This window comes from Chiloscyllium plagiosum, chromosome 17 (genome assembly GCF_004010195.1).
Source record: "Chiloscyllium plagiosum isolate BGI_BamShark_2017 chromosome 17, ASM401019v2, whole genome shotgun sequence".
In the NCBI taxonomy this organism is placed as follows: Eukaryota; Metazoa; Chordata; class Chondrichthyes; order Orectolobiformes; family Hemiscylliidae; genus Chiloscyllium; species Chiloscyllium plagiosum.
In genome coordinates, this window is record NC_057726.1 from 66,849,320 (window position 1) to 66,865,737 (window position 16,418).

Below are 16,418 nucleotides of genomic sequence, written 5' to 3' on the forward strand. Positions count from 1 at the left end.
CCATGGTGTCTTGGCCTAAGTTTGACAGTGCATCAACATAAAAAGTAATTGAAAAAATTTAACAATGACCAGTCCTTAAAAACTTACCAAAGGCTTGTATTTCAAATAAATACACAACACCAGGTTACACTGCAACAGGTTTATTTGGATGCACAAGCTTTTGGAGTGCTGCTACCTTTCAAAAGTTTGTAGTTCCAAATAAACCTGTTTTTAACTTTGTCCACTCCAGTCCAATACTGGCACCTTCACATAATTTCAAAGAATTATTTACAAGTGTGTCACTCTCTACCATATGTACACAGGTATAATGGGGGATGGGTGTGCAAGAAGAAAAGTGAAGGCTGACCCTCTGAGCAAATTATTTGAACTTTGTGCAGCCCCAGAGCACAATTAAAAATCATGTGCATGGTAGAGATTAATGCTGCTTCTTTAACAAGAAAATTTCAGAGTCTATACTTCTGATGCACTTGTTTCTTAAAATCAGTTTATTGGATTTCCAAATCAACTGGTTGAAGGGAAATAAATCTAATTTCTCAGAATTTCTAGAACTGTTCAAAACAGACATCCAATTAAAAGTGAAATGTAAAATAATTGGTTGCCACTGAAAGCAAATTTGCTTTCTTTCCCCCCGCCCCCAGATCTGAGGTTAACATAGCCCTTTTTAACTTTTGCGCTGTAGAAACACAAAATTTGTTTTATTCCCTTTAAAAAAAAAATTTTCGCCACCAGCCCTAATGATTCCACCCCAATACACTCCCAGTGAGCAAACTAAGTTCACTGGCAGAACTCAGCAGCTGTGGGGAGAAAGCAGGAGGTTAATGTTTCGAGTTCAGATGAAGAGTACTTGAAATGTAAACTCTGCTTTATCCTCGCAAATGCTTCCAGGCCTGAATTCCACCAATAATTTCTGATTTTGTTTTAAAGATCTCCAGCATCCACAGGTCTTTATTTCAACAACATAAATTGTTCTTCCATTGGTCGAAGTGCAAAAATTGAAGTGGAACTGCGTCAACTCGAGTAAAATAATATAAAATGAATTAATGAACTAAAACAACACTTGCACAGGTGTGCAAGAAAATTCTATTACATATTTTACATTTTCAAAGCAGAAGTTTGAACCAATTCAGAAAATAAAATACTTTAAATCACTAGAATCAGATCCAAATCTGACTTGGCAACAGATGGGTATTTAGCAGTCCAAAATCAGCTTAAAATTTCAACTCATCACCAACCTTCCACTTCTCTTAGGAATTGTTGAGTTGTCATTTCTGACAAATCTCAATTAATATTAATCTCATACCAATCAATTGACTCAATTATTCAATCTTATAAGCATGTTTCAGTTTTCATAACATCTGTCAGTAACTATCAATCATGATACTCTGATTAACTGAACATTTTTCTATATAAAATCAACAAATATCAGAGAAAGACTCAGGTGCATAAATCCCCAGAGTCTGATGAGATGAATCCCAGGCTGCTATGGGAGGCACAGGAGGAGATTGCTGGGGCCCTGGAGGAGACATTTAATACTTCGCTGGCCATGGGTGAAGTGCCAGACAACTGGGGGATAGCTAAAGTGGTTCCTGTGTTCGAGGACAGCAGAAATAAGCCAGGTAATTACTGACCAGTTAGTCTGATGTCAGTGGTAGGGAAATTACTGGAAATAATTCTGATGACATGAAAATTGCTGGTGGTTGTTAATAATGAGGAAGATAGGGTCAGGCCACACTATCAGAAGGATGCAATTGCACTGGAGGGGGTGCAGAGGACATTCACCAGGTAATGGCCTACAGGTATTATCACTGGACTGTTAATCCAGAGACTCTGGTGATGCTCTGGGGCCAAATCCCTGCCAAGGCAAATGGCAGAATTGGAATTCAGTAAAAATCTGGAATTAAGACTCAAGTGATGACCACAAAACCATGGTTGATTGTCAAGTAAAAAAAAAAATGACCTCGTTCACTAATGTCCTTTAAGAAAACTGCCGTGCTTATCTGGTCTGGCCTGGCCTACATGTGACTCCAGAACCACAGCAATACTTTTGACTCTTAACTACCTTCTGGAATGGTCAATAAATGCTGCCTAGCCAGCAGTTGCCCTCTTTCCATGAATGAACAAACAAAAAGTTGTCCATGATGAAAAGGTTTAGCTATGCAGAGAGACTGGACAGGTGGGTTTGTCTTCCTCTCAGACTGGTAGATCGTGAGAATCTTTTTCACATGGCAGACATGTCTAAGACCAGAAGGTATACGTTTAAGGTGAGGATTAAGTGATTTAAGAGGGGTTCTGAGGAAGAGGTTTTTCACGCAGAGGGTGGCAGAAATACTGCCCGAGAGGATGGAGGAGGCAGGTACTCTGACAACACTGATAAAGCACTGGACAAGCATTTAAAATGCCAAGGCATAGTAGGCTACAAACCAAATGCAAATAAATTGAATTGATATAGTTTGGTGTCTGTTGGTTGGCATAGACATGGTGGGCCAAAGGGTTTGTCTCTATGCTCCAGGACTCTAAACAGAGGACATTAAGATTTGATTCAAGATTGCTTTTTAAATTTTATGATTCATGACCAGTGAGAAAAAGGGTCCAGAATCTAAAGGGAAAAAGGAGTGCAACTAATTGGATTGTTCTTTGAAAGAACAAGCATGGACATTGAGCTGAATGGCCTAAAATGTTGTACTGTTTCATGATTCTACTCTACAAGTCTGAGGGGCTACCTCCAATTGTGGGAGAACTAGGACCAGACTAGAGGGTGCAATCTCAGAATAAGGGGCTTCCCAGTTAGGGCAGAAATGAGGAAGAGTTTCTCCTTTCAGAGGACAGTGAATCCACAGAACTCTTTAGTGCAGATGCTGGGTTGTTAATTATATTCAATGCTGAGATTTACTATTCCAAAAAAGAAGAGAGAATCAAAGGTTGTGCGGATAAGGTAGGAACAGAGTTGAGAATTATCAGGTCAACCGTGCAGAATCGAACTGCAGAAGTGGACCAGGCAATGCCTTATAGTCTCACGAGAAGATCGGAGGCAGGTACAGAGGGGGAAAAGGCAGGTTTCCACTTATGGTGAGTTCAAAACTACAGATCCTAACATTTAAAAACTGGCAGAGATATTGCCTCTATACGTTGCATTGTCTATATTAAACTTGCTATGTAATACAGGGCACTCCAGCCGAGTCTCCTTAGATTATTCTTATAATTCAAATAAAACAATTATCAAACAAAACAAAAAGTCCAAGAACTAAACTGCTGCCTTGTTAAAGCATTCAGAAGAGATGGGGAAATAACTCAAAGTACCAGAGGAATTAGGAAAAAACAAGAGATAATTCCGAGGTAATAATGCCTGCAGTTTTTCCTTTATGGTTTCAGTGGGCAAGTGGGACATCTGTTTCTCATCCCTACTTGCCCTTGACAGGGCATTTTAGAGTCAACCATATTGTTTTGGGTCGAGAGTCACATGTTGGTCAGAGTGGGTAAGGAAACCAGGTTTTCTTCCCTAAAGGATATTGGTGAACCAGATGGGTTTTTTTAAAAAAAACAACAAACCAACAGTAGATGCATCACCACCATTAGTGCACCTAACTTTCAATTCTAGATGTATTAATTGAATTTCATTTTCAACAGTTCTCATGACAGGGTTTGAGCCCATGCTTGTCAAAACATTAGCTTGGACTTCAGGATTACAACCTCAACTTCATATTTATATATTAAACATGACAGTTGACCTCCACCTTCCCTCCCATTGTAATAAAAAGCTGCTGTGTTATAAGAGAAATTGCTCTCCTGATCACATTTGTGAAATTGTTTAAAAAACTTCATGTGACAATGGATACACAGCTCACCATCAGCTGAGATTTCAAGGAAAAGCTAAAGTGCTGACAACATATTATCTTAGAGAACTATCATTGAAACGCCTCCACTGTGCGAACATACCTGTCCTTCTGCATGCTTCCAAGGCCTATAGATGAGATCAACAGGAAAGACTTCAATCCCCATCCCCTTCTGGATGCCATACACAGCTATCTGTAGACCTTTGCTGTCGCGAAGGATGAATCCTGGGTGATCCAGTTCATAAGTCACTTCTTTAAAATTTAGGTTTGGATTCTGGAAAAAAAAAATACAAGTTCACAATTTTATTTGCAACCAGTGCAGAAAAGTACATCGTCAACATAAATGCATGACATACATTATTCCAGGTGGAAACGAAAGGAGAGAAATACAAGTGCAACTGCTTTGGAAGGAAAGACATCCAGATTCTCTGGCAAAGATTACAATGATTATTTTCCTCTGCATCTTTGGCTGGATGCTGCCATATCTTATTATTCCAGTTTTAAATTAAAAATCAGCATTTACTTAAAAGGTTCTTCCAATCTTTAGACTAGTGTAAATAGTACCAAAATCATTAATCTGTTCAGGGTAAATATACCCTCCGTACAACACAAACTAAATCAGTGCATTTGCTGTTTTTTTCTCCCCAATATGCCTTTAACATCCCAAGGTGTTTCAGAAGAGCATTCTAGCACAAAAATATGACAGAGCCACATGGGATATTTGGCCATTTAACTCAGACGTTTAGTCAATGAGATAGGTGTTGAAGGGTCTGAAGGGAGGAAAAAGATGCAGTAGAGAAAGTGCAGAACCCAAGGCCAAGGTAACTGAAGGCATGTGAATGCTCAGAAGACCAGAAGTCGCTGATCACAGTTATCTCAGACAGCAGTGAGCACAGGATGAATGAGATTGGATGTGTGTAGGACATGAAATTTTGGATTATCTCAAATTTGTAGAGAATAGAACATGGGAGACTGGCTGGATTTGCAATGGAAATACACAAGAAGGAACAAGAGGGATGACTGGGGAATTCAGAATCGATAATAGTAGTTAGCACTGTTGCTTCACAGCACCAGGGACCCGGGTTCAATTCCTGCCTCAGGAATTAAGGAATTCCTGACTGTATGGAGTTTGCACATTCTCCCCGTGTCTGCGTGGGTTTCCTCCGGGTGCTCCGGTTTCCTCCCGCAGTCCAAAAATGTGCAGGTTAGGTGAATTGGCCCGGCTAAATTGCCCGTAGTGTTAGGTGAAGGGGTAAATGTAGGGGAATGGGTCTGGATGGGTTGCGCTTCAGCAGGTCGGTGTGGACTTGTTGGGCCAAAGGGCCTGTTTTCACACTAAGTAATCTAGTCTAATCATAAATGGGGAGTAAAAAGGACAGAAAAAAAGCCCGGGTGAGGTGGAAAGCACAGAACGAACAGCTGCTGTGCAAATTCAAAATATAAATCATAAGCACACCCTGAAAAGAAAAAAAGGGGATAAAATTAAGGTGAAAACAGAAATAGCTGGAAATATTTAGTAGACCTGACAATGACTGCCAAGAGTAGCAAGGAGATGGATTTTATTTCTTAACTTTCTTTGGGTTCTCATTTCTTCAATTAGTTGGACATGACTTGCTTCAAAGTTTGTTAGGGCATTACAAATCATCGTCACTTTTTCCTGCAACAGCATCAACCCCAAATCTTGTAAAGGTTGTTTAAAAAACCTTATATCTAAGTTGACAAAATATTTGCATGCCTCAACTCACTGTAGAATATCTTCCTGAATAACATCAGACTTTCAGACCAGCCACCACGTTATTATTAGTGTCTCTACACCTAGCGTTTTTGCAAGGTTCTTATTGGTGAAACTTTTGCTCATTGAATTTTCATGATCTTTGAAACAACCTACATTCAAATGACTTGAGTTTTTTGATGATAAAATGGCCCAATGATTGCACAGAAGGTAGGGATGTTATTTTCAAAAAAAAAAACAAACTTTGGATCAAATGTTTTGTTGAGAATGTTCCTTTTATCCTGCAACATCAGAGCCTTCCAAAAGCACCACTGGCTTTAAACAGACTTTAGTTCACATCAACCAGAAGGGCAAATCATAAGTGAACCCATCCATGAGAAAGAGCATGTGGCATATAAGGATTTGCTGGGACAAGCTGGCATAACTTGCCTTAGGCAAATAACGAAGCCTAAATACTTGCAAGTAGTATTGATGCTGACCCTTCAGAAGCCCCATCTTATGTTAACAAGAGAGGAATAATCAGCAATTCAGGGATTCCAAACAGGTTTTTCAGAGATGCTAGCTTTAGGCTGAGTTATTGTGGTGTGGATTGCATATCTTCCATTCATCCTGAGATGTATATACACACACCTCTAAATCTTTTCGCACAATACACTGACCACAATTCAAAATTATTGACTTGATTGAAAACAGTTTAGCAGGTCACCTGAATTCATGGAAGGCCTTTATATAAATACAAACTTTCTTTTTCTTTTATCCAAGTTTGCATGCATAGGCAAGCATTGAAACAAAGGTTCTAAACGAGGGGGAGGTTTGGCTGCAATCATTTAGACTTCAATGACCACAGGGAACAAATTCAAAATTGAATCTCCTAAAACGAAAATCAATGACGACAAAAATGGTCTACACATTGATCAATAATTTCCCAAACTCTAACAGCATAAATAATCAGAATTCAAGTCATATTATTCTCATTATCCATTCACCCAAAACATCATTGGAAGGCTTGAAACAACTTCAAGGACATGAAAGCTTTCAGAATCAATGACAAACATTTTAATGCTGTATAGAGACCAATAAATGATCCACAGATAGGTTTGGAAACAAACGTTCAAATATTTATCATTTTATGATGGCCCAAAGATTGGCACAACCCAGAATTTCAGATTCTCAATGACCTCTTTTTTTCTCTCCGAATGCAACAGTTTCAGGGCAAAATTAGATTTGCTGCAAAGTCAAAAGGCATTGTGTAACTCGTCTCAATACAGCTGGGTTTTAATAAAGACAGTTTAATCCCAATTATGAAAAGCTCCAGTTAAGAACAGGTTTTCCAGTGAGAATTTACTGCCTGAAATGTGACCAGTCAAAACTTAGAAGTTCAAAGACAGCATGCATATAAGGACTATTAGTTATTCCAGTAAAATCGCTCCTTCCCAAGCTCTCTGTATAAATCCCATGATATTGTCGAATTGTCAGGCATTGTCAAAGATATTTCACAGTTTTAAAAAGAAATTTAATTGTGTCATGGAACGTGCAATATTAGAAGCTTTAAAACTAAAAACTGCCAGATCACAAAATTTCTGGTCAGGGTAAATTTCTCAAGTAGAATGCTTCACACACCTTGGCCGGGGAGATAGTGAGAAAAGGACCATAAATCTCATCTCATGCAACTTCATCAATGGGCCACCTGGAGGTGCACTTCTATTAATCTGCACTGCCTCTGAAGCAATCCAAAGATTTTAAACCTGTAGCTGGCTCATCCCAAAATCAATTGGGCTAACATTTCAGGCTTCAGCTTCTGTTTAATACAAATACAGAATTCATCCCAGAACAAACACCCTGCCATTGCCCTCTTTTGAGGTATGTTAAAAACAGCAGGTAGAAGGATCATGCTCTGACTGGTAATATAGCAGAAATCCATTAACACATTATGTACTAGGACCGATTGTTTAAACCAGTTGGTCAGAGACGACCTATGTAAACAGCAAGGCTAGCACTTACAATTGCTGGGCCATTACCAAGTAAGTGATTTGCCTTCAGAAGCTCCTAATAATAGTTTTGTAGACATCCACACAGCTCGCCTATAGAATGGTGTTCAACTATTTTGTTTGCTTGGACAGGATGAAGACATGCAGAAAACTTGAAGCTCATGTAATGAGAGTTTTGTTATCATTTTGTTAATGGCACAGTCTACCTTTGTGGTTGGTTTACAAATTAAAGGCTTTCATAGTCAGTCTCTCGGAGCATATAATTTGCCACTCCAACAAGTCCTTTTATACTTTGGGAATTTTACTATAAGTAAAATAAGCTGTGAACAGAGAATGAACAAAACAGACTGGTCGTTTGTGAAAAAGAACAATTAGGGGTGATTATAAACAGTAACTTCTTAATTTACATTCCTCCAATGAGTCCATTCACCACCTACTTTTCAAAGCATCATTTCTTATGCTTCCACTAGCTCAGAAGCTATCTACTTAACTGTGCTTCATTGCAGCCAAGACAAACTAAGCCCTTGCCAGTCACTTTTATTTTCCAGCAGAGATCATTTGATACATTCAAGTGGTTACATATTAACAACCACAACTCAGATAATGAGCAGAAAAATCACTGCCCGCCATTAGGATTAGCCAATGTAACTTACATTTATATAGTGCCTTTAATATAGTAAAATGCTCTATGGTACTTCTGAAGAGCTCTATTAGACAAAAATTCAACACTGAGCCTCAAACAGGTATTGGAACAAGTGACCAAGGGCTTCCTATAAATGAAGTTTAAAGGAGCAGCTTAAAGAGGAAAGATAGCAGAAGACAAAAGGGGTTTAAGAAAGTTATTCAAGTGTTTAAGGCCAAAGGTAGCTGAAAGCACAGCTGTCTGTAGTTTGAACAAAATAGGGGTGAGGGAAGGGGAAAGAGGCCATGGCAAAATACAGAGCTAGAATGCAAATTTTAAATAGACTACTGGAGATCAGCAAGCACAAGATGATAAACGAGCAGGAATTATTACAAGTCAGGATATGCAGTAAGCCTAGTCTACCAAGAGTATATGGGAAGCTGGTCAGAAAAGCATTGGATTAGAGGAGCCTGGAGAGGGGGAAAACATTGCCTGTTTTTCCCTGGTTTCTGCAATGTTATGGAGGTGGAGGTGGTGATCTCGATAATAGGAGAGAATATAGTATCAGGAACTTAGCTCAGCATTAACTAAGCTACCATAAGTTGGGTTTCACTTTCAGGTTGGGGTCAGTAGCCATGGAAGAGTTGTGGTAACTACCGCAATGGCTTCATTCTTTCCAATACTAAATTGGAAGAAAGGTACGATTATTCAATACTGGATGAGGAGTAAGCATCTCAGCAAATCAGAGGCAGTGGATGTGTCATAAAAAGTGACAGAGTGTTGCTAACTTCTGTATGCAATCTGACATTTTCTGACTACATAGAACTCAGCATTAACAAGGAATTAAATTTCATATTTCCTAACATTAGTATCATCAAGAACACTTACAGATTCTCCCATTATTTCCAATTCTAAGAACTTTAAAACAAGCATTTTCTACAGGAAATGTTAAGTCAAAGAAACTTGAGCTGTTTTAAAAGGATGCCTGCAATCCAAGCTAGGTGCACCAATAAAGAAAAAAATCAATATATTGAAGCTTGGAAGGTAAAAAATGTAGCTATTTAAAGCTCACACAACAGACATTATACAAAATACCAAAGTAATTGGAACAGCTGTAAGTCACCATCTGGCTTCTGTTTGCAGGGTGACTAGATAAAACAGACAGCTACACCAAATTCACACATGTTTATGCAATTCACCATATTATCTTACAAGCCCTTTAACCCATACATCGATGAATGATGAAATTCTCTTGATGAATATGCAAAATTTTAAAACCAATATTTAGCTGCTCTGACAATACAACCAACCAAATTGTAAGTAATCAATAGATATATCAAAAATATTACAAAACTGAAAATGTATTCAACAAGAGCAGATGTGAAATCCACATCCTGTCATTGTGCTTATTCTAATTTTAGACCAGGAAAGGTGTTTGTTTCTCTAGATTTCACCATTACATCATCCAATTCAACATCAGTTTGCTGAACTGCGCTAATGAGTTTTTGACTGCAGAACGTGCATATCAGCTGATGGTACTCTTGCCTCCAAGTCGTAGATTGTGGCTACATACCCCACTCTAAGACATGAAGGTAAATATCAGACTAACACCGCAGTACTGAGGGAGTGCTGCACTACCACAGGAAGGTGCACCTTTCCAATGCAATATTAAACTGAGGGACGCTTTTACCCTCTCAGGTGGACGTGGAAGGTTCCATTGTTTTACATGTAATAACAGAAGGCCAGTTAACCCTACTAACCTTGAATCAAAATCCAAAAAACACATCTGGTCATCATACTGCTACTTGTAAGAACTTAATGTATGCAACTTGGCTTCCTTGCGCTAATGACTAGACTTCATGAAGTATTATTTCAGCTGCAAAATTCTTTGGGATAACTGTGGTTGTGTAAAGCTCTATATAAGTGTATGGTTTTTATTTTTTTTTAAATGTATCAAATTGACCCAAATCAGCTTAAACGAGGTTGAACCATTTATCAATAAAATCATCCCCATTATTTTCCCGTTACAACACCTAGCCACTTTTAAAAAGAAGCCCAATGAATTGCATCAACCACACTTCCTATCCACTTGCTCCAATACAGATCCCAGTCTGCAATGAAATATTTCCACATCGGTCCCAAGCTTGTACTTTGTAACCCTGAACCTGCACTTTTACTTTGTATCTAAATGAACTGCACTGGGCTTTCTATACCTTAGTTAGTTCTATTAGAATTCTAGAAGTTACTGTCAGGAGCTTTGTCTGGAGATTGAAGAGTCCAGAAACTACCAAGCATTTAGGCAGCAATATATGAATGAAATGAATAAAATGTTCTTTATAGGTCACCACATCAACAATGGGAATTAGCTTGTTTACTCAGCACAGAAGTTGCTGGCACTGTTGGGGGCAATGCAGGGTACTAAACTTACATAAAGAAGGTTATTATGGACTAATGTGTGCAATGGTTGAAAGAAAGTTTGTTGATACTGTAGTGTTAGCGATGTGCCTCCCAGAGCCTAAAGACAGCAGTACACAAAGTGCTTCTGGCACAAACTTACTCTTCATGCTAGTTGTGGTATCCAGGTTTCCCTGCAAACCAAAATTCTCTCATCATGAGGGAAGGTGAAAACACAAATTATCCAACAGTGCTACTCTACATAACTAGCCTAATGTTCTCTCTTCTATATCTGCCCCATACTTCTCTAAAGTATTACCGATACTGGGATGAGCTTGAGTAAACCTCTCCAGACTAGTCAGTAAAAGAACTCTTCAGAAAGTGCTTCACTAGATAGGAACAATGATTGTTAACTCAATCTGCACAATTCAACTATGTCTCTGGAAACTGCTACAATGTCAAACAAGAGTGAAAGTGCAATCCTTCATTACCAGTAAACTACCTACCTGTAAAATCCACTTTCCTGAGCCAATACTGATCAGTTTGCAGAGTAAATGTTCATTCACCTTGCTGTTTGTCTTGGCTATATTTAAAAAAATGGTTGCCACTTTCACCCAAATACCATGACAACACTTTACAGTGAATCACTGCACTTCAGTACATTTGAAATATTAGATGCGACAAAGGGCAAGATTTTCTCCCTCAAGTTACATTAGTTATTTTAATTTGTTTTATGTATGAACACCTCCGTGTAGCAGGGAGACCAGTAGTGTTCCAACACTGGCCTAATTGATATCTGGAGGTGAAGACAATCCCAGGAAGAATTATATTCATTCTGTTGTTTTATGTGGTGAGTAGGTCTAATGAAAATTGTGTGTAAACAAAGGCAAAGATAAAAATTTGAAATATTAGATGCGACAAAGGGCAAGATTTTCTCCCTCAAGTTACATTAGTTATTTTAATTTGTTTTATGTATGAGCACCACCATGGGGTGGTGAGTAGGTCTAATGAAAATTGTGTGTAAACAAAGGCAAAGATAAAAATAACTCCCTGCAAATCATTCTGTCGTGAACTGATAAGTATTCAGCGATTCAGTCTAAACAGACCTCTCAATCTTGCACAGAAGTGTGATTAGATTTCTCAAGTGTGTTGCTGTCTGGTGAAATTTGACGGACTATTTTTAGCATGTTGTTCACAACTGGATAACAGAATAGTACATTACACCATTTCAAATCTCTAAACTGCCTGAGCAAAGTCCAATAGGAATGAATCAATGTATTATGGAATTTCCTGTAATAAAATCAAACAGGAGTTAGTATTTACTGAAACATAATGATTTGTATTCACCTTTTAGCCCTTAGAGATTTTTCAGGGCAGAAGTAGAATGTGGTTACAGAAACATGGAGAATGGTTTTGAAGGTTTCATACATAGACATACAGCAACTTGCAGGATAGAAAATACTGCCTTCACACCTTTGTGGTACAAAAATAATGGGATTTTTTGTTTCCTTGACCTTAGTTGTTTCTAGATAGAAATGACTAACTTTTTGTATTACTTGGTCATCATAAAATGCTTTTAATATTTTAGTATTCTGAAAAGCAAGCAAGCTTGATCATTTGGAGTTACGAACTACACTGACAATTCCATTATTTCTGATTATCTGGCCAAAGATGCAACCTTTTCCTCCACCACGGCAATAGTCACCAAAGTCACACATTCTATGTCAAATGCATTTGACAACTTCCAAGAAAAGTCGCAAGTACCGAGTTTGAAGTTTTCATTAGAGGTTTATTAGTTTACTTACCACTTCTTTCACAACATCAATAAATATTTCTACATTCCAGGTATGAGCTTGTGCTGAGTCACTTTTATCCTTCCCATCACTCCAGATTCCACTACTAGGGGCTGATATAGACTGTAAGCCAAGACAAAAGTATTTAGCGAAAATCAAAATCAAATCAGAATAATAAGTTTTCCTGTTCATTTGCCAGAGAGCTAAAGGCTAAGCCAATCTGATTTCTCTATTTAAATTACCCCTAAGGAGCTGCCAGGGCCAAGAGATAAGACATTGCTTTATCATCTTTGCTGGGTCTTTATGGAACTGAATTATTACAGAATTCAAGCAAACACTTCAAATTAACATTTTCTGTACTGGCCTTAATCTGTCTCAACACTTGTAGTAGGTTGAAAACAATTGCCACTAGGAATTAAAATCAACAGTCAGTATAATTTGATGATGCAAAACATTTTCTGCCAATTACCCAACTTGCAAGAGCACTGTTACTTATCCAACTCTACAGCTGCTGCAGTTAGAGCATATACAATTTATAGCTCGCGACATGAACAAAATCTTCACATCAGGTATTAGTAGATTTACTACAGTCGTTGGCCTCAGGAAACAATTTGCAATTATAATTGAGCTGACTGCAAATACTACGGAGAAGTAAATGGCAAAAGAAAGCAGTTGTGTACACTGCTTACTGAGATGGTGATTTAAATTAAACCATCAATGTTGTTCAGATCATAGCTTACCTGAGTAAGGTGTCAGAGGCAACTAACCATTACAGTAAAGTAAATGAGAAGAGTATACACATGGACAAACTATGAAACCAATGCATGTAAAATTTTTAAATTAACATACAATTCTTTCTCAGGATCTATGTAGGAGTGTAGACCAAAGTTAAAAAGAAATTTACCAGTTTAGTCAAATTGCCAGAAAAATAGGGGTAGTATTGCTGGTTTGGAAATTGACAGTAACAGTTCCATTAAGTAGAGAAGGTGACAGGGAGATACAACACATGACAATACTATGCTTAGTGGAGTTTGGTAGAATTTTGGGACAACAGAAAAGGGTGGCTATGGGGAAAAGGAGATTCAGAAGAGGAGGCAGATATATGGTCTACATCTTTACTAAGAAAGTACTGGGACTATAGGAACAGCTATTTTGCAGGCATGAAGTAAATGAGCAATTCACTGAAAAGAGATTAATTAAGGTTGGACAGATAGACAGACAGACAGAGACAGATAATCAAGACCAAACATTTTAAAACGCAGTTATGGCCCCTGAGAGCAGTAATACAGTCTATACTGCTACAGACAATTCATATGCAGTAGCAAAGATTAAAAAAAAAGGGTTTGAGGATAACTTTAGAATGGGGACTGAAACCCATCAGGACTGAATACGGTCACACCTCCATTTCACAACTGTTACCTCACAAAGGGTTATGGAGGTGTAGGTATTGGACTGGGGTGTGCCATGACGTGGAAGTGCCAGTGATGGACCGTAACCTGGTGTTGTGAGATTTTTAAACTTTGACCACAAAAGATATAGAAGCTGAAACACTGAAGGTAGTGTTTGAACGCAGACTTAGCTTGGAGACAACTTTTAAACGTGCAGTAACACTGTCACTTTAGAGACACTTTCGATGCATGGCACATCATTGAGGATCAGTATTGCCACACAATGAAATACCAGAGAGAATGACAAAGCTAAAATAGTGAGCTTGGACAAAGAAATACTTGGATAGAACAGTGACAACAAGCAACCATTATAAAATAAGGTATTTCAGACCAATATTGTGTCTCCTTAATTCAAAAAGCACAAATTCATTTTCTCTTCCTTCTATCATGCTTACTTGTAAAGAAATGCCATCGGTCAGGCCTGAATGCGTCCGAGCCATCATTCCCAGCACCCTGGCAACCTGAGATGCAGTCACATCCCGAACCCCAAACTGCAAAATTATTTGGCGGCATTCTTCAACACTAAAAAGAAAAAGTCATGTTGATTTAGTTAGAAAGACCTTTCTAGGTACAGTGATTTGGAATTACAGAACTAAAAATAAGAGATTTCTTTAACTGAAAGTTTTACTCAATACTAAAATGGATGCCAAAACTGCAGTGTTTTTAAGAAAGTATCTTTGGATGTCAAAGCAGTCCTTTGTCTTCTTCCTTAAGAGCAGAAACAAACAATTTGCAAAGTTGGAAAAGGAACACTTACCTGTGCTCATACACCTGGCAACTAGACAAAACTCAACAGCAAACTATTCAAGTTGCATGTTGCTACTACAGTCAGAGCACAAATTTAAAAGCTCACATAGCATCCTGACCATGTCTGCTATCCAATTAGTTCCTTAAAAGTCAGTATATAAAACAAATTAAGTCTCTACAATTTTCATCAAGACATAAATCACAAGGGACAGATTTAACAATCAGTATCTCAAAATCATCTCATTTCAGTCACATAACACTGGCCTCTCATTAAAATAATTGCCTTGGTAAAACGGTGACTGCACACAAGTTCACAGGCTTCCAACTTATAAAAGAGAACAATGGTAATAGACGAACTCTCAGTCACAATCTAAGGATATAACAATTCTATGGGGAATACTGGACAAAAACAACTTCCCATCATTTTGCAACACAATCCTGTAAGATTCTCTTAAATCTTATACATCTAGGGCTTCAGATCTACATAACTAATAAAACACTAGTAACGTTAAGCAACGCTATTGCTTCATGGATTCACTATTTTATAACAGATGTAGAATGGACAAGAGATTTCCAGAATCTGTAGATAAAAAACGTAAACTCTAAATAATGTAGAAGAAGAAATTGTTGCATCACTGTGCTATGTGACCAGTTGTATCTAGACAGGAATCACAATTGTTAGTGTAGAAGGTGGCCTTTTAGCCCACCACACTTTCACCGATTCTATTACCCAATGTCAATCTCCTGGTCTTTTTTTTTCTTTTAAAAGGAGCGGTAACAGCTTTACCCTAGCTACTCTGTCTAGCCCTCTCATGCATATTTTTGAGCGGAGGAAGATTTGTATTGGGGTTACCAGAGGTCAGGGTTGGAATCCTTGCTTTTTTCTGATATACATGAATGATCCGGATCTTGTGAGCCAGGGTCAATTTTAAAGTTTGCAGATGACACTAAACTTGGAAGAATTATAAACAGTGAAGATGACAGTGTGGAAGTCCAAACGGACATTGATAAGTTGGAGTGGGCGGATAGATGGCAGATGAGGTTCAATGCAGCCAAGTTGAGATGATACACTTTGGGAGAGTGTTGAAAGAACACTGAAAGACAACATAAAATAGGGGGTACAATTCTAAAGGGGATGCAGAAGCATTGGGACCTGAGTGTTTATGTACACAGTTCACTGAAGTTGGCATGATAGGTGGACAGCAATTGATAAAGCATACGGTATTCTCAGCTTTATTAAGAGTGGGACAGAGTACAAGGGGAAGGTGATGTTGAACCTGCATTAGACACTTCTTAGACCTCAGGTGGAGTGTTGTGTACAGCTGTGGGTGCCTCCTTGTAGGCAAGATGTGAATGCATTGAGATCTTGCACAGCTCAAAGATATGCAGACTATTGTGGCTTCCCATCACTCTTCTAATGCTGCACCCATGTTGTTACTGTCCCCTTTATACCATAACCTAGAATCTTCCTTTAAGTCAGTTGCATAGCACTGTATTCAAAGCCTTCTGGAAGTCCTTGTATACCACACCAACAGCATTATCAACAATTCTTTATTACGTCTTCAAAATAAACTCCATCAAGTTAGTTAAACACTATTTCCCCTGCACAAACCCTTCCTAATCAGCCCACATTTTCTCACATGATTACCAATACTATCTCAAAATAATTTTCTAATACACCAGCTAGTAGGCACAATAGACAACTGTACAAGTTCTCTAATCCAACTGTATTACATAAGAAATGCCAAGTAGACCTTTCAGTTACCTACAGGGAGAATGAGGGCAACAGGAAGAAAAAAGGCCATGCAGAATCTAAGGAGCAAGTATCTACATTCTCAACAAGGACGTTTTACATGTTAAACTG

The 16,418-nt window shown here is 38.3% G+C and overlaps 1 protein-coding gene across 1 annotated transcript in view; it reads right to left on the reverse strand.

Moving 5' to 3' along the window:
- cnot1 (CCR4-NOT transcription complex, subunit 1) overlaps positions 1-16,418 on the reverse strand; it is a 144,278-nt gene that overhangs the window by 86,163 nt on the left and 41,697 nt on the right. Inside the window, exons 8-10 of the mRNA XM_043707440.1 lie at positions 14,203-14,329; positions 12,372-12,482; positions 3,934-4,104 (exon numbers count right to left, since the gene is read on the reverse strand). Coding sequence (XP_043563375.1) covers positions 3,934-4,104; positions 12,372-12,482; positions 14,203-14,329 — 409 coding nt within the window. The remainder of the gene's footprint in view (positions 1-3,933; positions 4,105-12,371; positions 12,483-14,202; positions 14,330-16,418) is intronic.